At 39.5% G+C, this 25,927-nt stretch overlaps 1 protein-coding gene across 1 annotated transcript; it reads right to left on the minus strand.

The window, feature by feature from the left end:
• Window positions 1-697: 697 nt before the first annotated feature.
• Window positions 698-23,347, minus strand: GSPT1 (G1 to S phase transition 1). The gene is made up of 15 exons (XM_036392340.2): window positions 22,936-23,347; window positions 13,104-13,151; window positions 12,692-12,733; window positions 11,733-11,960; window positions 10,676-10,709; window positions 10,127-10,204; window positions 8,718-8,898; window positions 8,190-8,344; window positions 7,053-7,193; window positions 6,229-6,322; window positions 5,814-5,894; window positions 5,066-5,239; window positions 4,547-4,636; window positions 4,040-4,208; window positions 698-3,345 (listed from the first exon to the last, which is right to left on the minus strand). The coding sequence occupies exons 1-15, from the start codon at window positions 23,234-23,236 to the stop codon at window positions 3,293-3,295; spliced, it is 1,869 nt and encodes a 622-aa protein (XP_036248233.1). The 5' UTR covers window positions 23,237-23,347; the 3' UTR covers window positions 698-3,292.
• Between the last annotated feature and the right edge of the window lie 2,580 nt (window positions 23,348-25,927).

Genomic DNA, 25,927 nt, shown 5'->3' on the forward strand with positions numbered 1-25,927 from the left:
GGTGTCACCACGTTTGTGGATCAGTTCCTGACTGTCTGCTAAGATGACCAAGGTAGCTGGAATGGCTTCATGTTCACAGTTGATGGCAATGTTACTCAACTGATCACTGCACCCATTCCTCCAGCTACTGTGTTTTTACTTCCTGGAGATTGCAGAAACAAGGAATTATTTTCCTGTTGCCAAATAATTAGTACTGCTGCACATTCAGATTTTTTTTTTTTTTGTATTTAGTATTTGTTACATATACCAAGGTCTTTAGTTCGAGGACATACAAGGTCTTAACTTATAGAATAACTACTTATGTTTTTATAAGTTACATCATGGCTAAGCACTCAAGCCATATCTACACTGCACACTTTGGCCAACAGTCAGAGAGAAAGGTGTGATCCACATCAGTACCACGCTGCAAATGCCATTATACTGAGGGAAAAAAACCCAAACTCTCCTTTCTGCAGAAATACACTCAGAGTTTTGCTGGTATGAATTAAAGCTACACCATGGGAATACCCTGCCAGTACCCCATGCAAGCCCAGTTACCCTGGCAGTGCTGCTAGGGGTGCTGTATCTTCAATCCAACTTTTATTTCCTCTTTTTTTCCCCTCCATCCTTTCAACTGTTGTGGTTGCACAGCTCCTTTGTTTTTGTATCATCTTCAAAGCAGCATATCACATTTTCACAAAAGGAAATATTCAAAATGGTAATTTAAAAAAGTTTATTACATCAGTGAATCAGCAAATAGTGCTTATTTCCAACAAAGCCACATTATCTTTTTGTCTTCTTTCATCTAGATTTAGCTGTATTTAATAGTAGCAAAAATGGGACTATAAAATGTAGAATGGAGATGAAATGAAAAAGTTGAGATGTAATCTGAGGACTACTCAAATACAGTGTAATTCCAGCTCTTCTCCCCAAAATGCAGCCAATTTGTGTACATTTATGCCTTACATTTTCATATATTTGCTATAGAATACAAATATTTTATACCCAAATAAAAACTTCCTAAAGGATAGGAGTATCTTTAATTGCATAATGTGGATTCTGTTAATGAATTTATAATCATACAACCTCTCAGTTTACAGACCAGGTGACATTAACTGGAATTATGGAAATGGTAATCAAATGTACTAGATGGGATGAATAATGGAAATACTGACTTTCTATCTACTGATACTCCAACCCACCAGGTGATTATTCAGTTTAATATTAAATACTCAGTCCAGCCTCAAAATAATGAAGTTTTAAAATCCCACGTTAAGTTTACTCAACAGTGGAAAACTGATGCTGGAGCATCATGTAGTTTTCAGATACACTTCAATGCCTTAAGAAAAAAACTTTTAAAGGACCTAGCAATTTAGGAATTTAACTGTAAGTATTCTCCAATAATGGTCACTGCAAATTTCAAATCCATGAGCTTACTTCAAGTCAGTTAGCTATCTGGAAATCTTGTCAGTCCAGAATATGAACAAGACAGTAAGTTTCCCTGGCTTTTAATTTCTTCATTAGTTTAAGATCCAAGGAACTGTGGGTTTTGTTCACTTGGTAGAAACAATAATAAAAAAAAAAAAGTTACTTTTTAAACCCTGATTTACCAAAAAAATAAAACCCAGAGATTTGCAGACATAATAAAATTTATTTAAATTCCATGCATTACGGTAGCTACAAGTGTAGTCATATGAAACTGAAGGACAATAACTTCTTCTGTCCATACAATGTAGCTGTAAGTGAAATGAATGGGAGTTCCACAGTTACAAAGAAACAAACAAAACAAAAAAAAAATCCCAAAAAAGGTAAATCTGTTTCAGTTTTGAGTTTCAATTCAGATACAGTCACTAGACTGTAAATCTTTGGGGGAGAAGAGGGGCTCACCGATTTTACAGCTGAGAATGTTTAGTTTAAGATATTCTGAAGAAGCTCAGAAGATACCTTTTAATAATTACTACTAATACTCTGGAAAATGAAAAAAATCCCTTAGCCTTCATCCTAATTGTTAGAATCAGGACAGCAATTGCAGACAGTCCATTTTCAAAGTGCAGCTAAATAGGGTTTTATTATGCAGCTCCTTCAAGTTGTACTGAGTAAGCTTCACTTTGAACCAGTTTTGCTTTAATTTCTCAAGAAAAACTTCACTGGTCCTCATAAGCTTACATTGCTTTTTGATATGCAAAAATTTACAGACTGTGCTTGATTCTGACCCTCCCATATTTCGGCATGTGCAAACTCTTAGGGATTTAAATAGTCTTTCTCCCTCTCAGTTCAGACTGATCTTTAAAACAGCAAGGATTATCCAGCCCTCTAAATTAAAGACAGGGTGAACTGAGTAATTTATGTAACTGGCACTTTTTAATTGGCCCAGTTCTCCCACAAAATGTAGCTCTTATAAATACTAATAGGCACTATTGCCACAGATTCTCCTATTTTTGCAAGTTTCGCTGATTTACTGGTTGTTAGCATTTTCTGCAGTTAAGAATTTAATAATGCTGAATTTGTATAAAGACACAAGATGTAGTTCTAGCCTTCAAAATTGACTTCCTGTGTCTAGTAATGATGTTAGGTCAACCTAAATTTGCTGAAGATATTAACAAATGTAAAGCTAATGAAGGTGCCACATTTGCATGAATGTTTTTCAATTTTCAGAATGCATTCAAGAAAGGGAAGGGGCAAACCTAATTATTTTAATACAAACTTGGTTGAGTGCCCAATTGCCTCATTTAAAACTGTGTGTGTGGGGAGGCTGAGGAGTTTAGAAAAGTCCAAGTAACCAAATATCTGGGTTACTGGGAAGTTAAAAAGCTAATGCAACTGCGTTACATCCAGATAAAAAACATTATTCAAAAGCAATTCCAATACCGAAAAAGATTTCAAATTGAATAGTTTATTAACATGGTAGTCATCTTTGTAACATGTGCACACACACTCGCACACTCTGAATGATCTGCCTGGAAAAAAGAGGTCTTAATAGAGATGCTGGGGGAAATTAAACATTAAAAATCCTTTAGATTTTCATAATTATAGGCAATTATGTCCACATCACTTACAAAGCTATTGCCGAATCTTTCCAAGGAAGCAGAATTTGGGAGAAAAAAAAAATTGTTTTTGGGAAAATTCAACAGTGGCATAGCAGAGCTCTCAATATGAGAAAGCTGACATAATGTGGACCTTTGCTGTGAAATTTGTCTTTGCAAAATATGGGGAGAAGTTTATCAATGGGCAGAAAATAAGACGGCGGTGTGAAGTAGGCTTTTGCTGAGTCGATTTTCCTCACAGTATTGTGCGGGGTCATTGAGAAAAACGCTTAGTCCTTCTCTGGAACCAGTTTCAGAACTTTTCCAATTGCAATGGTCTTACCTAAACCAAGGAGACAAACAGCAGAGTTATATTTACTGTGAAAGGAATGCAGACATCTCCAAGAACATGAAAACCTGCCCCAAAATACAGGCTCTTAAGTATTAGAAATCACAGAGAATAAATTATGATGTTGTAGCATCAGTGTATTTTAAAAGCACAATAAAAATTTAGAAGTAGTAAGCCTGCTATTCAGACAGCAGAGAACACAAAGTGGATTGTGGAGAGCCTGCTTCTACACTTATCTCAGGAGGAAGCAAGGCAGAATCACTACCAGATCTGTTTACTATTCTTCAAATACTTTAAACATATCCCACAAATCTGTGAGTTTTACCAGGGTGTGCATGTGAAAGCCTAACATACAACCCCCCTCATATTTTTCAACTTTAAAAAGTGAAACTATGTTATTCACATTGTAGGTGGACATTTCAGGACACATTAAAAAGCACTGCTGGTTATTTTTCAAATCCAGTCTTTTGTTTCACAATGCATATTTCTGTACATTACTCAAATAAAACTCTCTCTGTTACTAGCAAGGACTCTGCACAATGACAACAATTTGCTTAGATTAACTTTTCCATTGTTACCCAGAGAGTGATTTCCACTAGATAACAGCATTTTAATACCTCACTGCCTGTGGCTCTGAGTCCAAGTAAGCTCTGGCAGCAGTCAGTACCTGCTGCTGAAGCAGCCTTACCCTCATCCCTTAAGGTGAAGCGACCCATCTGAGGGAAATCTTTGAATGTCTCAAGGCAGATCGTTCCTGCTGTCCTTAAACGGGCAATGCAGACTTGATCTTGTTTCACAAAACGGGGCCGTGTCTTACTTTTTTCTCCTGTTTTTTTGTCTACCAAGCAGATTAAGGCCTGGGTAAGAAAAAAAATTACAGCTGTAAGTGCTAAAATAAGGGTTATTTTGCTGTTTTTTACAAAAAGAATCGGTCTAAGAAAGAATATACTTACAAACAAATACATGAAAAAGTTTGCATGGTTTATTCAGTCATGACGTACACCACTTTGCAGAAGGCTTATGCCAACAGTAACACTTACAGCCACTTTTTGTTTGTGTTAGGGCACAACCAAAAATTCCATTCAAGGCTGGAGCTTTGTTGCTTTAGCTCCTCTAGAGATGTATGACTGACACAACCCTTCATCCCAACAACTGGATTGGTTATATTCACATCACAACTTAAAATGACACTTACTGTTATCTCAACTTCTTCAATACAGGTGTGGATGTGCAGCACTGCATTATAACCTGGGCAGATAATGGATTTGTGCTCAATTATCACTATCTGTAAAACAATTCAAAATAAAAAAGTGCATTTTTCCTGATTTCAATTATAAAAGAACAGAATAATCAATACAGAAGTAGATTAAAAAGTCTATTGAACAATATACACAAACTTTTCATCAGAGCCAAATTTTTAACTTTATAATATGAAAGTAGAAAACTGAAGAACTAGCCTCATGAGGTCTTGCTTTCACCATTATAAGTATCTAAAACTTCACTGAGAAGTTACATTCAAAACAACTTATATTTTAAAACCTCTAATTAATGATGTCAGTGTTAAGTATATATGTTATTGCCCATTTAGAGATATTGCAGTGAATAAGAAATCTGAACTGAAACTTCAAACTACTGAAGTTTTAGATTTGGCAAAACAAAAAATATTTCCATGTTTTTTACCCCTCTATACAGCAATTAAAAGTTGTTATTCTACCTGGGCATCAAACGTGCGTCCAGAATGACAAAGGTTGTTGAGATCACAGAGAATAAATCCTGGAAGGATCTCTTCCTCTTCAATTCCCTTCAGTCTGATCTTTAGATTTTCACCTGGGGCTACTGAGTCAGTTTCTACATCATCAGAAAGAATTCCAAGAACTTCCACATTGTGCTTAAAGAAAACAAAAACATAGTTTTTCATTGTGAATATTTTAGTCAGGTACAAAATGATTGTAATATAACAGTATTTCAATAAATAATTCTATTACAGTTTAGGTTAATTATATTTGGTTCTCTCAAGCTTCAGAACATTTAAAAAATTTGAATGATGAATTACTAATAACTGAATTTTTTAAAAGAAGATTATTCTTTTTCAAGTTGTTTTTTGTCCTGTTTCCCTTTGGGGGAAAGAAAAAAAAAGGAGAGAGGGAAAGAAAGAAACTCTTGAGCAATATTAACCCACAGCAGGTAAAAGTGGCCAACAAACAGGAAATAAAATCCAGTTGAAGTGTGATAATTTGTAGTCCAGCAATGAGTTTACTAAGGCAGGAGAATCCAAGTTCTGACTGCCAAGGAGCTACACAACACCCCCTGTGCCCAGAAACATCACCCATGTAAAATGTGAGAGCTTAGTTGTGCTCAACAGGGCAACAGAACATTTTCTGATTTAAAGTAATCAGTATCTTTAAGAAGAAAGCTCTTTTTTTATAGTAGTAAATTTTTAAAATATCTAAACCGTCCCATACCTTGTTTGGCATCATCACAAGCTGCTGTCCTTTGCAAATAGAGCCTGACTCCAGCTTCCCAAGGACCACAGTGCCCATGTCCTTCACAAAGAGAAATCATTACATAGCAACTGAAAACATTTTCCTGAAGAGTCCTCTGTTTATGATTTACCTCTGAGTTTGATTACTCAACTCTGTGAATATCTAGCACTGCTAGACTTAGTATTTTGGAAATCGTTGTCATGAAAGATTACAGATTTCAGGAGTTTCATATAATGCCTAAATTATTTACTTCCCTTCCCTCCTCTATTCTACAGCTGGAAATGTAACATTAGCAAAGAAAAAAGATACCCTCTAAAAGTACAGGAAATAGTCCATTTACTGCTATCTGAAAACAGCCTCTTGATACTTCCTATATTATTATTTTAATCTGTACCTTATATTTATCCACAATTGGCAGCCTGATTGGTCCATCAACTGAACGGTTGAAGTTTGGCAAATTATCCAGGTATGGAATAAATGGTAATCCACTAAAAAAGCAGAAGGCATTGTTTCAATTTCATGAGCACCCTTCCATTTAAAAAATTATTCAAAATGGATAAATGCAGTCCAACAAAACAATCATATTCATCTTATCATTTAGAAAAATGACCTCTAAGATAACTAAATTTATTAAAACATCCCATCAGCAGTCCACTTTACTTCAACCAACATATTAATACTCAGGATATGATGTTTTTAAGTTATATTACAGGGATATTTTCCACAAATTAATTATTCCTTTGGAACTCATGACAGATGTGTAATATATTTCAGAAATACAAAACCATAAGCTAGGTTTAAATGTGATTTCTATTAATTCTTTTTAAAGTACACTGAACAATATTGAAACACTTGACATCCACTGAGAGGCATGGCTTGTCCCTAATTAAAATACAACTTCAAGCAAACTGCTCACATCAAACAATTACTCATTGCAGCAACGTCAGCTGCAGCATCACTGGCAAATTCCAGTGCTCGTAAGGCACTGAACTCACACAGCCAAACACTGCTAATATTTTACTAACAATCTTCTGCAGCTTCCAGTGCTTTTCACTGGCACCTTGCATGGCTGTGTTCTTGTTGCTCTGGCTGTACTTCCTCAAGCACTTTGGCACACAACTACAACAAACCACGCTCTGCTACCTCCCAGCTTCACTGAAGCATTTACTTTTATTGAAATATAGCAAATATTCAAGTTGCTCAATTTAAGATACATACATATACCAAGGACAGAATTCTGACTGTTCTTTAAGGTTTGCTCCAGTCAGTCCTGAGCAGGGCATGAAATGAATGTCCTTTTTGGGATTGAAGCCAACTTTCTTCAAAAATGGCACCAGTTTCTCTTTACATTCCTCATATCTATTAAAATGACAAGCAGATCAAGGTAAATTCCACTTATTCCAGCATAACATAATCCTGTGCTTTAAAAAACACGCAGACATTTCAGTTCCAGCAGTTAAGTTACTGTGTGAGCAGCAAGCAAGCCTAATTAAGGTCTGGAGGCCTATTTGCATCTTCTCCCCAGCCTTCCAGCACAGCTCAGTATTGTGTGTTCCCCTATTCCCCCTCATTCCTCTGCCCCATAAAGCATCATCAGTGCTCTGCCCACGCTGCAGTGACAGGGCTGGGGAGCAGCAGCACCAGCTGCAACTGCTTAAAGCAAGAGATCCAGGCCAGGACAGACCAGGACAGACCACAGACTCCTCCTGAGGTCAGGCTCCAGGCTGGCACTGTAGTGCTGCCTCAGTCTCCTACAACTAGGTTTAATCTATTTATTTCTCTCACACTGCCTCCTCTCAGTTTGGGGTGAATTCAGTAATGTCAGAAGGCTGGGGCAGGACCAAGACAGAGAATGGGGTGTGCCTTTGTCTCTTAGTGAAGTAGGTTGACATTCCAAGGTTGCACAGGCTCTCATGGCTTCCCACTAAACTTCCACAATTCTGGGCAGAACACACAGCAGCTTCTCTGAAAACTCTGGCAAACTCACAGGTAGAACACACAGCAGGTTCTCCCACAACTCTGGCAAACTCAAACAATCACTTCCTGTTTTAGACTCAGTATAAAGTTTCCAAGTCAACAATTAAACAATGCTAGAATGCATGGGGGTTTGTCAGATATGTCTGCATGGATCCAAGCAGTTGATAGAATATGTTGGAGTGCAGAGCTTCCAGCTTAATTGAGAAGCACTGTCCTGGGCAGTGAGCTTCTGGTTTTCCTGCCAGTTTTATAACCCCTGCCTTTAGTCCACCAGTCAACCATCCTTTCAGCAATAATGGGATACAAAAATTACTTTACCTAGGAATTATTCTATTGGAGTATCTGTCAGTTAAGATTAGTTTTTTAATATTAACTCACCTTTCATTACTCCAGTTTACAGTTGGATCATCCATTTTATTAATAAGAACTATTAAATGCTTTACACCTGCTGTTTTTGCTAACATGGCATGTTCTCTTGTTTGTCCACCTTTCTCAAATCCAGTTTCAAACTCTCCTTTTCTTGCAGAAATAACCTAATTAAAGATACATATTTTAATAAAGGTTCTACAATTCTCTCAACAGAACAATCAATAATACTGCCTTATTCAAAAAACTCTGGCTAGTCAGACCTAGTAAAAGCTTCCAAAATGCACTGGTATATTCTCAGTATTACCCATTAGTTTCTGCATTGACATGTAAAAAATTCACATGACACCTGTGAACAGCTTTAAGAAGCTGTTAAATTACTCCAAAACTCACTCATCTCAGTAAATGTAACATTTGAAAATTCTGCCTGCTGAAAGTAACTAAAAGAATAAAGAAGTAAACAAATAAAAAACAAACAAAAACGCCCAGAAACTTAATTCCATAGCATATGCAAAATAAAAGTATCTGATTTCTCCTTACCAGCACAGCAAGATCAGCTTGAGAAGCCCCACCAATCATATTTGGAACAAAGCTCTTGTGTCCAGGAGCATCTAAAATAGTGAAGTGTTTCTTCTCCGTTTCAAAATAGGCACGACCCACTTCTACTGTTTTACCTTTGTCTCGTTCTTCTTGGTTTGTGTCTAAGGCCCAAGAAAGGTACCTAAAAAATTCCAACCCAAACACTCTATTGTTGTATCAATTTTTATTACATTTATATAGAATTTGTTAGCCATAAGGGACATTTTCTCTTACTTATTTTAACCACCTCAGCATTGCTAAATGTAAAGTCACTACTGGTCTTGGAAATACTGAACTGACTGGTTTGTGTGTACAATGAGCTGCAGAGCCCACTGCCAGCTCTCCTTCACACAACTATAAGGATTCTAAAAATTCTAATAAACATGTTTCATTTTCTAAGTTCTTCAGCTGTATTCTAACCTCATATAATTTAAACTTTGCCTCAGTCTCAGAAACACCTCAGGATCAAATACAAAACAATTTTTCCTTCTCAGCATAATTAACTAAAACATTAGTTCTGACTTGCACATATCATTATTGAGAATTATAATTACTAGTTCTCATTTATTTGCACATATTAAGCAGAATTTGGCTATGAAATAGACACCATCTTTATTCACAATATCTTCAATCAATTTTCATTATACAGACTCTTGTCCCCTCCTAATAATTTTTCCCACTGGCCAACAACAAGTTAGCTTTCAGTCAGGTAAACTGAAATTAAAAAAAAAAAAGCTACTTAGATCCTTCTGGTTTTGTGAAAACTGGTGACTATAAAGAAAAAAATGCTCTTACTAGTGATAAAAAGTGGTAACAACTCAATTGAACTGGTTTAACACAGTAATGATTTTTGCCATTAACAGCAGCCTGTAGCCATCCTTAGCTTTTGTTTTGTAGTGACTGGGGCGTGTCTGAGGAGATGCTGCTTTGGACAACAGTTGCTTGGTGAAAAAAACCATGTCACCCTTTCTATTCCCCTTCCCACAGGATTCAGTGAGTTCAGGTCAATGCCCATCCCCTGAGGATGCTCTACCCTAAGGAAATCTTTAACTGCTCATTTTCCAGAGCCCTTTGAACCCCTTTTATCCTCCAGCCAAAAGGAGAAAGCTTTCAAAAGGGAAATCAATTTTGCAGTTGTTTGAAGCAGAAATGAGGCTGCTATATGTGCTGTATACACTCACTGCCCCCACAAAACCCAACCAACCAAAAAACAACAGCAAAACCCAAACCAAACAAGAGGCCACAAAAAATCCACCCAGGACAAGAGCACCATCGTGCCTGGAGGAAGCCAGGGCCACTGGGACAGAGACTAAAACCAGTTTCAGTGCAGTAAAGGGCAAAGGGTGCTGCTGTCTTCATGAAGTTCATACCATGTTTCTCTGTTTTTTTCTTTAGCTTCTCTTTCATATTTTTCAAGTGTTCTTTTGTCAACCATTCCTGTCAAATACCTAAGGAGAGGGAAAATAAAAGTGCAATTTTAGAGAAAGCAGAAAGGTATTTCCAAATAGTTACTTATACAATCCCCACAGATTATTATGATTGGGAAATGAAGATACTAATTTTTTTTTAATCTTCACAGAAAGGACAAAGTTTAACCAATGTTATAAAGCTGTTTCAAATTTCATTTTAAAATACAAAGAAAAACAGCCATGCTCTAAGAAAGTGATTAATTTTAAAAATTTGATAATTTTTGCTTTTGCATAGTTGCTTCTATTAAGTGAAAATCCTATAGCAATAACATTAATGTGCTGGAATTAAAAAATTCCAAAGACAGTAAGTACCTCAATTGACAGGGACAGAAACATTGTTATAGAAGTATTATCATATGCTGATTAAAGCCATAAAGAAAATATTACTCATTTTAATTGATGTTTTTTAATTCACAAGAACAAGAAATCTAAAAATTTAAGTTTCCTTACATTATTTGTCCTCCAATAGTTGACTTGCCAGCATCTAAAATAAAATTAATTCAAGTCATCAACAATGTAAAATTCTAGAAACAGCAGACCATTATGAACTAAGTAATCTAGTTTGTTTCCAAAGGATTTATTTTTTGAACCACAATCTAAGTTTTTGGAAGCATCTTTCACTTTCCCTTGTTCCTATTATAATTTGCTGTCAATTACATTACACCAAATTTTGAACATGCTGTTTTCATATATATGAATTCAGCATTATCCATAACAAAACCCCCTCACCAAGCAGTGATCCAGCTAAAGCCAGGGTCAAGAGTGGGAAGCTCTTGCAAAACCCCTTTCCCTGCTTCCTTTATCCCTGTCCCTAATAACCTGTGTGGGCTGGTCTTCAATATTGGGCTGTACCTCTGCCCACAGCCCCTTTACTTCATGTGACTCTATTCTGAATTTACCCAAGGACTCAATTACAGTACCTTTAAGGTGGTAAATAACTACAGAAATGAAAAGACAGAATCTACTTATAACTTGTGATTCAGTAATTCTGTTCTACTTCTGACACCACCCAAGTTTTTATGAAGTTTGTTGAAACTATTAAATGAAAATATTTTGCTATAAATGCTTCTTTTGACCATGAATTATGTTCATATATATTGCTGTAACACTACTAATTTTCATATTCAGAATAATATTTTTTAATCTAATAGCAAGAACCCTAAAATAAGTAGAAAAGAAGCACCATTTTCTGATTTTGTTCTTCAGGTCATAAATACAGATATATCACTTGAGCACCCAACAGGAGCAGCTGCTTGAGAAATCATGAACACAGGCACTGTTGTGTCTAAGACAACACACTCTACTCTTGGCCCTCTACCCCTGACAGACCTTCAAATTTTTCCTTTTCCAGAGCAGCTTCATTAGAATGAATGCTCCTGTGAGCCTCAAGACACGAATACAAGGAACAGCACTAATTTCTAATCCTCTGAGTTAGAGGTAACACACAACAGACACATCCAAGTACTTGGATCCACAGATTCTTACACTCCCCCTCCTCAGAACTCACCTACGTGTCCGATGAACACTACATTTACGTGCTCTTTTTTAGGAGCACCTGGAGGTGCTACAACAGATTTCGGTTTTGGTATTTCCTCCTCCTCTTCCATCATTTCCTGAGCGCTCTCCTCAGAAGGCCCCGCATCCCCTGCAGGACCCCCTCCTAGCTCTGCTTCACTGGGCTCTTCTTTGTGGTCCCATGACTCTTCTGGGGACATTTCTGTCTCTCCATTTTCCACTAAAAATCAACCAATTAGATATATTCAAATAGATAAAGAAATTAAAAAGAATTACAAGGGGAAAAGCCCCTGCCCCAAAGGCACAATCACAAAGCTACCAGGTCTGTTAACATTTTCCTATAGAAAAAGGGACAACTGCTGCTTGTTTCTGAAATGATTTAGACCAGGAGCTTCCAAGCTAGCTTGTCTGCTGACATAAGAAATCTAGGATATAGAAACTTCTGTTTTAACAAGGCAACAATTTTACAAAGAAAAAGCAAATCTGAAGATCCACTCAGACCAGCACAGTAGTCTGAATCCACAGACACACACTACCATATGTTTAGAAAGCAAAGGAGAGGGATTATAGTTTAAGTTCACTCATAAGCCTTATAAAAACAATAAGAAAGATACAATTCCTATGTTCTGATTGTTCACATTGCTGACCATTTTAAAGTTTTTTGCTAATCACCGTTCCACACATGTTTATGGGGCTATTTGGTAATATGAAATTATTTTTTAATAAAACACTCATCATTTTACAGTGTCCAAGCAATCCAGCTGCAGCTCTCAATGCACACTAGTGTTCAATTACCTCTTTCCTCACCCAAGTATAAAGATACAACAAAGTACACTAAGGACTATTTGTAAGTGTAAAGGCTCTACTATTTTGTTTGCAGTGATTCAGCAAAAGCACTGCAGTAGTACATGGTAGTACTATCATAGTAAAAAGGAACAATTCTCATCTTACCAACAGATTCTGAAATTTCCATGTTAACAGCAGCATTTGAACCTAGAAGGAAAAAAAAGGGGGGAAAATGAATCATTAGACACATACTTAGCATGACAGTAATCAAGAACAAAGAAAAATGAGTGACTAAATGAATAAAAGGATAGTTCAGATGTTTTGGCACTTGCCAAAGCTTTTTAATATACAGGTTCATTTCAAAAATTCTGCTTCATACTAGTTTTATGATCTTCCATAAGCCACTTTATGAGCCTTTCCCCAACTGCCTATGAAACTGTAAATAAATACAGATAATCACATTGCCTTACAAGAATAGTATGAGGATAATGAAGATTGGAAAAGGTTCATAGAGATTTAAAAGAGATTATTTGCAATAATTTTTTAAAAAAATAATGGAATGAAGAAAAATTACTACCTTCACAAGAGGCTGTCTGCTCCTCTGGAGAAGGCTCTACAGGTACACCTGCAGAGAAAAAAAGTTTATCTTTTAAAGTACAATGATGTTACCAATTTCCAAACTTTGCCATAAAAGACCATCTCCCAATTTTATTGCAAGAATTGTATGGAAAGAATAACGACTCCCCTCCCTGCCAAGTGGTACTAAACACAGCCTCTAAGCACAAGTACTGCTAAAGAACACTGCCTAGACATGGTGAAAATAATATACCACTTCTAAAAACAAGCCATTTCTCCACCTGAATGGAAAGATACACTTAAAGCAAGCAATTTTCTATACACAGTATTTTGCTTGCCCATCCACTTTGAGCATGCTGGCTGGTGGTGTTAGTGTCTAACTGGTGTTCAAAAATAGCCAAGCAGTTTCATTGTATCCAAAGCCACAATGTGGTGTCACAACTGCAGGGAAAGGGTCTTACAGCCATGTCTACACTGCTCTTACGCCTCATTTCTGTTAAATGTTGAATAGGAAACAGAAACAAGCTACTAAAAACAAATTCTTAACATCTTCTGTAGTTATTAAGGTCAAGAGATGATAAATTCATTCAGATGTCTGGTAAGTTTGCCAGTCCTCTTAAACACCAGAGCACAGTCCCATTACATGGAGGGCAATCCCACTGGTCATGTGCATCTACCAAAGCCACAAGTATGGCTTTTTGGATAAATTACTCAACCCTCTCATACACTAAACCATGCCACTACATTTTATGCTGAGGTGTAACAATTATTAAACCCACTAGGAGTGATACATTGCAATTAACACACCACTCAATGTTTTGGGACGTTGTTTCACATGATCAAGGGGCCTTCTATAACTATACCTAAAACCTTAACCTATGTAGTTTTCTCTTGTTCTAAGCTGAACTTATACCAAGAGAACATAATGCTTTGAAACAAGTTCTCTTGTTTTTCAACCACATACAAAATTCATACCCTCTGTTTAGCTGTACTCGAGCTCTCCTTCAACTGAATTCTGAACCCAGATCTTAGAGCATCACTTGCTCTATACGCATGATGGGACCTAAAGATGAAACAAATCCCCTCAAAAGAACAAAGGCACCCAGAGAAGGACCTGCTCCTAAGCCTCTTTGCTTTCGCACTGTTTGCGTATTTGCTGCAGACTCCTCTAAAGTGGAGCAGCGCTGGGAGAGCTGGCAGGGGGCCAGAGGACAGGGCTTTGCAGGCAGGGTGAATGTGGGTCACAGCACAACAGCCAGTGGCCAGCAGCAAACCAGGGAGGGGGCACAGCAATGCCCAAATGGAAGCACTGCCTGCACCCCTGCCTTGGATCACACATGAGCAGCAATGCCCAAATGGAAGCACTGCCTGCACCCCTGCCTTGGATCACACATGAACTACACTCCCAAAAACAAACCAACCAGGCTTGAAGAGAATGAATTCATACAGTCAGTAAAAGCATAAGAATAGAATACCCCTAGATCTTTTTAAAGAAATGATCTATCACTCCCCTTTGGCCGCTGGAAAAGACTCCAAGCAGCCCATTTTTGAGTGTGGTAAGCAGGTGGCACAAAATCCAGGTATGAACCTAAAGCCTCCATTTTGTAGCACATCAAATATTGTTGGCTATTTCACACATACTGTGGTTGGGATGCATAAATATTTTAATTACAAGATCATTTCAACAAGCTTTTGATTTCACTCCAGAAGTTTGTCTGTAATGAAAAATGTATCAAATGGCAATATTAATGCACTTGCCTTGGAACAGACGTTCTACGAGTGGTTGGAGAGCTAGTTAATTTCTGAGAAATATACTGTCAGTCAAAACCATTCCTATAAACTCAGGTTTTACTTTCTGGTCTGCAATACAGCAGGTATGCAGACAGGAAAAAAGTTTCTTCACAACTAAGAGAAGAAGAAGAATAAAAATTTCCTCTGTAAATTTTGTACAGGCCTAGCACACAAGAGTCAGTAAGACAGTTTGTGCATGGATGCTAAAGAGCAGCAGTGCCACACAACCAGGGGGGAACAGATAGTCAGCTACAACCACAGCCACTTATTAAACTCTGGGCACTTTGGTACACAAGTGGCAGACATCCTTTGGAAGAAGACACTGAATTGTATCAAACATATACTGTTTCTTCAAAGCAGAAAGAAACATAAACCACTCACTAAAAAATTATTGTTAAGAAACCAAATAAATAAACCTAATTTCAAAACTAACATGCTCTAAGTGACAAAAAACTCACTCTCCACAGTAACTGTTTACTTCTGATAAACAATTTCAGGTAATGTCAGGTTATTTCAGACAAAGGCTCAGATTTACCATACTCCATGTGGAAGTGAACAGATTGCCTGAAAAGTGCCTTAAGACCATCATCTGAAAAGAAGGGTGCAATCCTACTGCTTCCCTAGAGCACAGGGCTGGTGCATCTTGGTCTGTCACCTCTTCTCATCTGTGAAGATCATCCAGACAGGAATCTTTCAGAGAGAGGGACTCAAAACGTCCTTTGTAGGAAATCTGGTTCTAAAGTCAGGACATGCCTTAAGTGATGCCAATTTTAAAATGCCTCAAATTACTGGATTTATGCATGACAAGCATCTTGAGGATTTTACACCTAACCATCTCCATCCCTCCTTCAAGCCCTAAGTCAAGAACTGCTGTTGCAATCTTATCCATGGTATTACATGGACTGAGTGGCTTATCTTTAGTCCTGCTCAACATCAGAGCCTTAGGACATTTTTTGGAATATCTCTGTTGTCAATGCCAAGGGCAAAAATGGATACAGATGCTGCATTTATCTACTGGTGCTATCAGACAATGACATTATGTAATTCAGAGTCTTGTCTAGAAAAGGTAATTGTGGGGATTTTTTAAATGCAAAATTCACTGGAAGAGTATGTGCACTACCAATACAGAGTCCAAAATTGCACAGCTTGTAAAACCCAGTGACTGATCTCTTTAAAATAGATCTCATGTCCCAAAGAATCCACTCTGCCTACTTCATTCACACAGTATTCTACTACTGATAAGTTTGTAGCATATCACATCAAGTTTTGTACTTGTTTGCATTTCTGTTGTACAATAACCAAAGCTGCACAAGGACAACAAATTTGAAGTTATCATCCAACCTCTGAAAATATTGTTTTAAAAGACTATAAGCTAGAAACTTTGGAGCACTAACATATTAGAATGCTTGTAGATAAACAATAGAAAATTGCTCTTTAAATTTCTATTAGAATGTAGCAAGTTTTTCATACCTAGAACAGGTACAGCTGGTAAGAATCAATATTAGAACAGTGGTTAAAACACAGCATTAAAGTCAAACTCAATTGCTAAGCAGTAGTGACAACCTCCATCTTTACACAAACCTCAGTGTTTACCAGATGCCCAGAAAAAGCTGATAAAGGTCTCCACACAAGTAAGAACTGCCCAGTGGTTGACTGGTAATTCCTGAACATCAGTTACCTGAACCACAATGCAAATGAATTCACAGAATTGATGAGAGGCATAAATTTGGCGCAATACACAGCAGCACTCAGCTCCCAGCCTGCTCTGCTGCTGGAGTGATAAGAACCCAGACAGGACTGGAACCTGACAACTGGGATAGACTACAGAGTTAGAGAAACTCTGCACCATACAGCAGAGAGATTAAAAAAAAAAAGTAAAAAAACTAAAAAGACAAATTCAGCCTGAAATAAACATCTTATCTACAAAACTTAGATGCCTGTAGAGTGAATTTGTTACTGCTTCTCTAATACAGGCATCAAGTTCCTTCACAGGAATTCCTGAAGAGTGAAGAAACACATGACACCCACCTTAGGATTCCCATCACCTTTTTGAATGTGTAATTCCAATACCTGAGTTCAGCACATCTTTACACAATAGTCATACAGTCTCACCAGTTTTCATGCATTACATAACAGATGTTTGCCCCCCTTTTTTTAAATGAAAGCATAAAGGGAATTACAGCAGAGTAAAAAAATAAAAGTCCGCATCAAACACACACAGCGTGAAAAGCAGAACAAAAAAAGCCCCAAGAGATTCTTAGATACCAAAAACACACAAAAATTATGTCAAGCACAACTACAGCTAAACAAAGTGCTTTATACTCAATACTTAAAATTGTACAGAAAGAAAAGGTTTTCAGGAGTTCACTGTAAGGCAGTTGTTTTGAAAGTTAAACCCAAAATTAACTTATTCTCTCTGCTCTGCTTTATAGCCTATGCCCCAGCTTCACCACTGGACACACCAGTTTTTAAAATGCACCAATGCAAAAGCAGCTTTAATAGTTTAACCTGACTCTGTAAAATTCACAAAAAATAATTAGCATTTGTTTCATATTCATAGGCTTTTATTACGTGTTAGCTTAGTAAAAGACCCACCTTCTTCCTTCCCCAGTGAGGACACACCTTAAGCTTATCTTATCTAAACTTGACATGCTCCTTAACAACTAAGTTTAAAAAAGCTTATGGGGATTTTCAGGGAATATAGTGAAGTCCTCTTCTGCTTAAGGCCAAGCATTTGTGCTCAGCTGATAACTTGATTTTAAAGACAGATAATCAAGAAACCAAGCTCCGTATTTCAACAGTTCAGGATTCCACTCTGACAAAAATCTCTCATAACCCAGTATCTTTAGTATGACTCAGATATTTAGTATTGCATCTCCTGTCCTAAACTAACTTTTGTAATGAATACAATCACTGTCATTTTCCCATAGACCTCTTCAAAACATAATCATTAATTTAATGGATTAAATTATGACTGCTTTATTCCTTCATAATAAAAAACACAAAACCATCTTTTTATCTTGGCTTTATACAATCAGCTGCTTCTTTTCCTTGCATATCTGTCAGCACAAAACAGGAGAAAAATGCCAAAATTCCTTAAGTGGAACTGTAAAACCAGATTATAAATAGAATCCAAGAATTATCCCAATTTATTTTTGTGTTCATTTTGATAGAGCAATCAAGTTTTAAGATAACACCATGCTTTCAAACACATTCAAGCAGTAGCCCAAAGCAGAGTGCCACACACACACGGCCAGCAGGCTGCCTTAGCCCCCAGGACAGCCCATGCAGTGCACAGCTGACCCCAGGGGTTTGTGTGTCTTTTACTGGAGTCATGCAAGGCCACGAGGGTGATGAATTATTCTAACAGGAGCAACACAATCCTGGCCACCTTCCTGGGGACACTTCAGGTGTAGACAAAGGACATCTGTGTAACACACTGGCACCCTGGGTGCACCACACAGGTATGTTCTATCTGATCACCCAGCAGTGCCAAGACATCCAGCCTTTCTCTGCACTCAGTTTCACAAGCGGCTGCACAGCTCACCTGTCTAGAGAAGCTGATACAAAGACTGCTCTAGATAGACAAGTGACAACTCAAATCAAGATTTTCAGATAAGAATTTATCCCATATACTGGCACTGACAATACAACCCTGATTTGCTGCCATTGAGCAGTTCCAGTTTGCAGTTCTGAAGCATTAACAGTAACACTACCAGCACTGCTGAGGAAATCATCAGCACAGGGCTGTTCCAAGGCTGACATGAAAAACCATGTAGCCCTTAAACATAACAGCTTCTTGGACTGTGGGCTACTGTCTTAGACAAGCCTTTCTCAGCAAGTTCATATGCAAAGTGAAGTTCTTGAGGACTGAGACGTTGAAGAGTCTTACAGTGTAAAATGAGATACCAGGCTTTGGAGAACACAGTGGTACAGATAACTCAACCTGCTCTGGAAACTACAGGTTTCAGAACTGAAGTAGATGATACTGAAACTCCACCTCTTGTGTCTGACTGACATATGGATGTCCCAGCTGCTACAAGGTCAGAAAAAATGAGGGCAGGGAAAAGCAGGAAGAAAAATGTTATACCCATTTATTCACAGCACTTGAAGGCTGAGGATGTCCAGCTGCTTGAATTCAACTGCTTCAGGAGTGACTACTGCAGGCAAGTGAGGATATTTAGGGAGTGAAGCAAACAGGGGCACTGAATCTTAAGCCAGATGTTTGCTTGGCTCAGAACTGTAGGGGCAAGTTGTTTAAACTGGAGTCATCAGCAAAGATCTTTAGAAATTAATTTGAAGTGGTCAAGAGAATTACCAAACTAAACAGTAGCCCTAATACCACCAAAAGGACAAATGCTTTCCTTACACCCACTGCTGCATGTCACACTTTTTATTCTTATTACTTTCATACTAAGGATGCTTTTTTCTCTTGCTACTACCACTGCATACTTCAAATCAGTGAACAATTCAGGTTGGAAATATCCCAGGAGTTAGCTAGTTTAGTCTCCTGCTCCAAGTAGAGTCAACAGTGAATACTTAAAAATTATTTCTGAAAAGAAGAACTAACACAAAATACCATAAAGACCATACAAGGAAGCTGTGATAAATTTTACCAAGAATCCTGTGAGTATTCAAGAACTACTATTCAAAACTGAACCACAAAAATGCAGATTGATGCTGCATTTTCAAAAACATTTTGATTCTCTCATACCCAATTAAAAAAAAAATAGAAATCTTATTAATCAGACATTGGTGTTAGCTACTCCCTCTGAACCATGCCTTGATATAGAAACAAAGAAAAAATGTAATTTTCTGCTACATACATCTACAAAATTAATGAAACATAGTACAGAAAGAAGTCATAGAAGCTAAAGAGTGAAGTTGCAAGGCACAGGTGTGACTATGAACATTTAGAGGCCCTAACACAATCCACTGTCATTTCATTATCACACATGGCCTTAACTGAGTTTAGTTTGCTAGTCCAGCAACTGCCAGAGTCTCCCCAGAAGTACAAAGTGTCTGTGACACCCTCCCAGCTCACCTGGCACAGAACTGTGCTGCAGCCATGGCTGTCACAGACAAAAAACCAAAGTCTTCATTTCACATTTCCAACAGAATTCAGCAAAGAGAGATTTTATTCAAATGAGTTTGACTTGGACACAATTTGATAAATGTAAATCCTCATAGCTACAACCTTTAGAACATACCGGTTTTAGTATATTCCTTAGGTTCAAAAATGTAAATTATATGCTTTTCCCATATAATCAAATGATAGTTTCAGAATTATTTTGGAATTAAATTATCTGGGAGCATAAGTTATATTGGTGGTAAAATCAGTCAGCTTTCTTCCTAATATACAATTTCCAATCAAAAGAAAGCATGTGTAAACCAGTTTGAAAGTAAGCTTTAGGAATGCAGGTTTCAGGAGTTTCCCAGTTTTAGAAAGTTAACATCTTATTCCATAAATGACTTCTGAGAGTGCTCCTTCTGTGCTCTAAACATAAATGACAGGAATTTTATTCAAATTACTAGAAACATTAAGTTAGTGTGCATGAAAGGAAACACTCTTACACACTGCAGCCACACAATGGAATCAGTCCTGTGGAATTTTTATATGCCACGCTGCTACTACTCATTTATCCTGATCTCTAATGGCCTTTGAATTACTAAGGAATTATGACTTGAGCAAAACCTCACCAAGAGAAAGTTCCAAGAAGAAAAGCACTACTAGAACTTAACTTTAGGCCACTGAAATTCCTCAAGTGACACCCAACTTTTTAGATTTTCTTAAGGTTTAGATGTATCAAGACTAATTTAAGTTCTTCCCTACTACAAACTATGTAATGAAGAATGAGTGTCACAGAGCACCTCATTCCCTACGGGAACAAAAGCAAACTGGGCTGCTGCAAAGTAACCTATTCAGCACCACTGTCTAATCACATGTTGTTCTGACTTCTTTCCAGAGCAAGCTCCACCTAGTTCTTCCAGCCAGGAAAGTAGTTGTCACCTTATACAAACACCTGCAAGGAGATGATGTCAATTACCTTCTGCAACCAAGCAAGCAGACCTGGAGCAGTACCTAGCAAGTACAGTATTCAAGTTAAGAAAGAAATAGAATTTTTTAACTTAAGGTTTTTTTCTGCCTAATCTTAGGGATATTGAAGCTACTCTAGAGAAACTGAAAATCCTGAACCTTAAAGAAGATATAGCAATCAAAGTAAATTCAAGCCAGGTGGATTCTAGCACTATGTAGGAAATGTAACTCAGCAATGAAGACACAAAGCAAAGCTATCCTGATCACTCCAGATCATCAGACAGTTTTCAAGCCATCCCTAATTTCTGGAAAGAAGAAGCTCATCACAGGTTGTAGAAGTAGCAAAAGAGTGGAGAAACGGAAAGTGAAGAAAAAATTAGTAGGTGAGGAGATGTAGTTTGAATTCCTAAAAAAAAAAAATTAACTATAGAACACCTTAGATGAAACCTTAAAAAAGCAGCCAGGAAAAAAAAATCAAAATTATTCTAATAATATTCAAAACACTAAAAAAAATCTTTCAGTATTGATTACATAGCTAAAAAACCCAAACTTTTGATTCAGATTGCAGTATCTGAAAAATACAGGAATGGATTTTGAAGATAAATCAAAGGTGCACCTCGTGTTCATCACAGCCCCAAGGTACCCAGTCTACCTCTAATCTGTGAACTTTAACAGATACCTTTATTCTAAATGGAATTCAAGAGTCTGCCCATGGCTTCTCTGAAGTTTACATTAATGCACTTAGACACTACTTGCCTGCACAGTAAATGAGCTACAACTTCTGCTAAAAATCAGGAGTGCTGAACAGCTGTAGAGAACATATAATCTAACATAAGGAACAGGTCAATATTCTCTTAGAAAAATATTAAAGTGTCATATTTTAGTTGTTAACAACTATTAACTTTAGATACTAGGGAGATCAAGACCAATTAATATATTAAGGAGAAACACAATAAATAATAAGCCACAACCAACAGGAAATCAAGCCAACATAATTTAACAACTAGTGTCTTTAGTGAAATTAAATTACTAGATAAATACCTGAAACACTAGCTTGTTTCATATTATACCAATAGGGATACAGAAAATTATAGGAAAAATTAGGAAGATCTCAAACTCCTTAGCTGCAGGAGTGACATTAAAATCCTAACACAAAGTTAAGCAGCATGTCCAATGTTTGGAAGAACCTTCAGTTTGGAGCTGAAAATGAAAAAGTAGGTCTCCTTTAATTTCCCATATGCAAAGTAAATCTAGTATAAACATTGGTTGCGCACACAAAGATCCTTTGAAATTAAAAGCAGGGTAAATTTCAGGTTATTCCATTAGCTGAGGCCAGCTGGACAAAACTCCCTTCCCTACTAATCCTTTATCGGCATTATGTTAAGAAAAAAAATAAATTACTTGATATAATCTTCAAAAAGACATTTAAGATACATCTGAGGCCCTGGTGGCTGAAGAAGTGCTTTTCTCCCCAGCAACACTAAATTTATAACCTCCAAAATCTTCAACAACTCCTAGAGTGTTACATGTTATATATTATATATATGACATATATTATATTGATTTTATGTATTATAGGAAGAGCAGAGCTATGTGCTTTTGTCCCATCATGGGTGACCCTTTGCGAGCAAAGGTCCCCGCGAAACGCACACGGGACCCGCAGGGAGCCAGAGCCCCCGGTTCCTGCTGCTCCCCGGGCAGAGCCCCGCGGCCTCCCCCCGCCGGGGCCCCCCCGACCCCGGAGCGGCTCCCCCGCGGTGCTGCCGCCGCCCCCTGCCCAGCCCCTGTCCGCTGCCCCGGCCGTGCTCCTCCCGCCCGGGGACCCTCCTGCGGCCGGACCCCGCTCCCGCGCCCCGGCCCGGCCCGGCTCCTCGCCCGCCCCGCGTGGCCCTTTCCCGGCCGCCGCGGGCCCGGCACCCCCGCCCCGCTCGCCCCGCGCCCTCCCAACATGGCCCCCATCCCTCCCTGCCTCCCTCGCCCTCCGCGGTGCCGGCCCCGCGGTTACCGAGCGGCGGCGGCGGCGGGAGGCCGGGCGGGGGCGAGGGCGGCGGCAGGCCGGGCGCCGGGCCGCTCCGCAGGAAGGACGGCACGAACTCGGCGGCGTGGACGTTGGGCACGAAGGGCTTGGCGTTGACGTTCAGCTGCCGGCTGAAGGCCGCCCCGAGCAGCTCCTGCTGCGCCTCGGCCTCCGCGGCCGGCGGGGCGCAGCCCGGGCCGGCGCCGCTGCCCGGCTCGATGTCCGCCTGGTCCCAGCAGTCGGGAGCCGAGTCGCTGCTGCTCCCACTGCCGCTCCCGTTCGCCTCCATTTTGTGGCGGCCCCACAAGGCTCCGCGGCCCCGAAGCGTCTCCCGGGTGAGGGGGGAGCCGGCGGCGGCACCGACTCAGCACTCGCTCCGCGGATTCCGCGTGTGCTCCGCCGCCCCGACGCGAGCGCAGTGTGGCCTCTCGGGCCGCCGTACCCCCTCCCGGCAGCCTCTCCTACCGCCATCGTAGTAGTTTTTATCTCCCCCGGCCCTGCTCCTGCCGCACGTCCGAGGCTCGGCGCAAGAACTACAATACCCGTCATACCACGCGCGCGCACCCGCGCCCCGCCTCCTGAGGACAGACGGGAAATGGAGTTGCCTGCGTTACTTGCGCGCTCAGGAACTGCAACTCCCGGCGGCCCCCGCGCGCGCCGTGCGTCCCTGCCGGCTCCGCCCCCTTTTCCAAGGGGATGCGGAACGCGGAGTTGGCGCCTCAGGCGGTACTGGAACCGCCCGCGTCCGCGCCCAGCGGTGCCGGAACGCACCGAACCCCTCCTGGGGAGCTGAGGTGCACGGGGACAGGACAGGCGGGACAGGAACCGCCCGGGTCAGCTCCCATCGCTTCCCACCGAGCCCGTCCCGGAGAGCAGAGGCGGCTGCAGAGCTCCCGGGGAAGCTGGGGGAGCACACGGCCTCCCTCGGGATGCAAGAGGGAACGCTGCTGTACCTGTCCAGCCAAACGTGGACAGGATGCAGGGAAAGTTCCAATTTTGGTCATTCTATAGGACACTTTGACTTGATTGTTATCATGTAAAAAACCCATCCAGTTAAGCCAGAGTCAGTAGGACTTTGCAAATACTGAGGCCCTCCCTCCACTGGTATGACTCTTAGAAGTTTTTAAGACAAAATCTCAACAAACAAACCCCAAAAACATCGCTTGAAGTTAAGTATATTTGGAGGAAACAGAGGGGAAACAAGTAGATTTTGGTTATGGGGCTGCACGAGGCTGTGGCAGCATTTTGTCTTGTAGGGTACAGTGTGTTTATAACTACACAAAACAAATATTTGGGAGTTTCTTGGAGTGCTGACATGTGAGGAGTGAGTCATCTGCAGCATTATTCATATCAGAACACTCTAGGACAGATTACAGGGTTGTTTTAAAGCAGGTGGTCTTAGAACTAAAAATGAAAGATGTCCCTTTGGTACAGAGTCCTGGGCAGTTTTGGTTGGAGAACAAAAGCTCTCCTGAAGGGGCATTTGTGTAATGTAATCCTGACATGAGAACCAGAGGGTTTCTGGCTGCACACCAGCAGCAACATGTGGAGCATGGACAAACAAAAGCTTCTACAGATGTTAATGGAAATATGGACTTCCAACAGATCATAACCAGGGAAAACATTAGTGTGCAAGGTAGCACTTACAAAAGCAAAAAACAGAAAACCCCATAAATCCAAAAAAAAACCCACCAACCCCAAAGCCCTACTAACACCACAGAAAGTTCATTTTGGAAGAAAAAGTATCACTTATAATGAGAGACTAAAAACCTGTGCCTAAGTGGAAGCCTTTCCTTCAAGCACCACCAAGAGGTTAACCCTAACCCTATTCTCTGGCACAGAGTTACTCTCCAGTTTTCAGACATTGTCAGTGTCTATTTTTCAAATCGAGTGTAATTAAGGAAGAGTCTCACCTGTGCTACTGTTGTAATATTTGGAATTTTGTCAAGCTGCAAGTAAGTCCCAGCTGTGCATGGCAATCACTTTTCTGTTTAACAAAAGGAAAAGTAGTACACGGTGCATTGTTTGGGTTTGTTTTCTCTAACCTTTGCTTGTTAGGTGACTTTTATTAGCCAAGAGGTATCTGATACATTTCATATAGTACAGAAACAAGGTAGCAGCATTTCAGCACTCAGGGATTACTGGTGTTGAATAATAGCTAGAACTGCACTGGAGAGCAAGCTGCATGCATTCTGCTGACAGAGTGACTTGTTCCTGAACACTTTTTACTGTCACTGTGAGCATGGAACAGGTTTATAATGAGTGCAATGCTGTACAGCAAGCTGGTGTTTGGTTTGAGCCCTGACACAGCCTACAGGTCAGGAAAGCCTCAACTGGAGGCAGGAGCTGCCTTTTCTGAGCAGTTTAGATATACCTAAAGATGATCAACACAAGGAACACAGAGAAAGCAATTCTTGCACATTTTTTGGCATTCCTTAAAAGAACTTCTTGAAGGTTTTTGAAATGGGCCTTCTTTCCAATGGCTCCTAAAGCACTGAGTTGTGATAATTTTTTGTGTTTGTGTAGAGGGAGTAGGGCCAAATATGTGTTTGATCAGAGGTGCAGAAGTGCATATTACCACTGATTTCAGGGAAAGAAATTAGTTGTGTTTCACAACCTTTCTTCCTTCCTTCCTAGGTACTTATTCCCTAGGTACCTGCTAGGCTATAAACAATTAGTCCATAGAATTTCAAAAGGTGCCAGATGTCCTTCAGAGTGTACAAACCTGTTTTGCAGGCTGTCACATCACACATGGAATTGTGTAAACTCAAACACTACATTTTTAACAGGGCTAGTAGTTTGTTTTTCCACTTTGGAACAGCTGGTACTCAAAACAAAAGCAGAATTATGATAATTTTACTGGCAAAATATCCACTGGAGTGTAAATGGTCCTGTTTGCTTGAGGTTTTAAAGCATTATTAAAGCTTTTCTTGTTTAAATCTCTTCTGCATCAAAATGTTTAGAATAAATATACCAGCTC

Source organism: Molothrus ater, chromosome 16 (assembly GCF_012460135.2).
Source record: "Molothrus ater isolate BHLD 08-10-18 breed brown headed cowbird chromosome 16, BPBGC_Mater_1.1, whole genome shotgun sequence".
In the NCBI taxonomy this organism is placed as follows: domain Eukaryota; kingdom Metazoa; phylum Chordata; class Aves; order Passeriformes; family Icteridae; genus Molothrus; species Molothrus ater.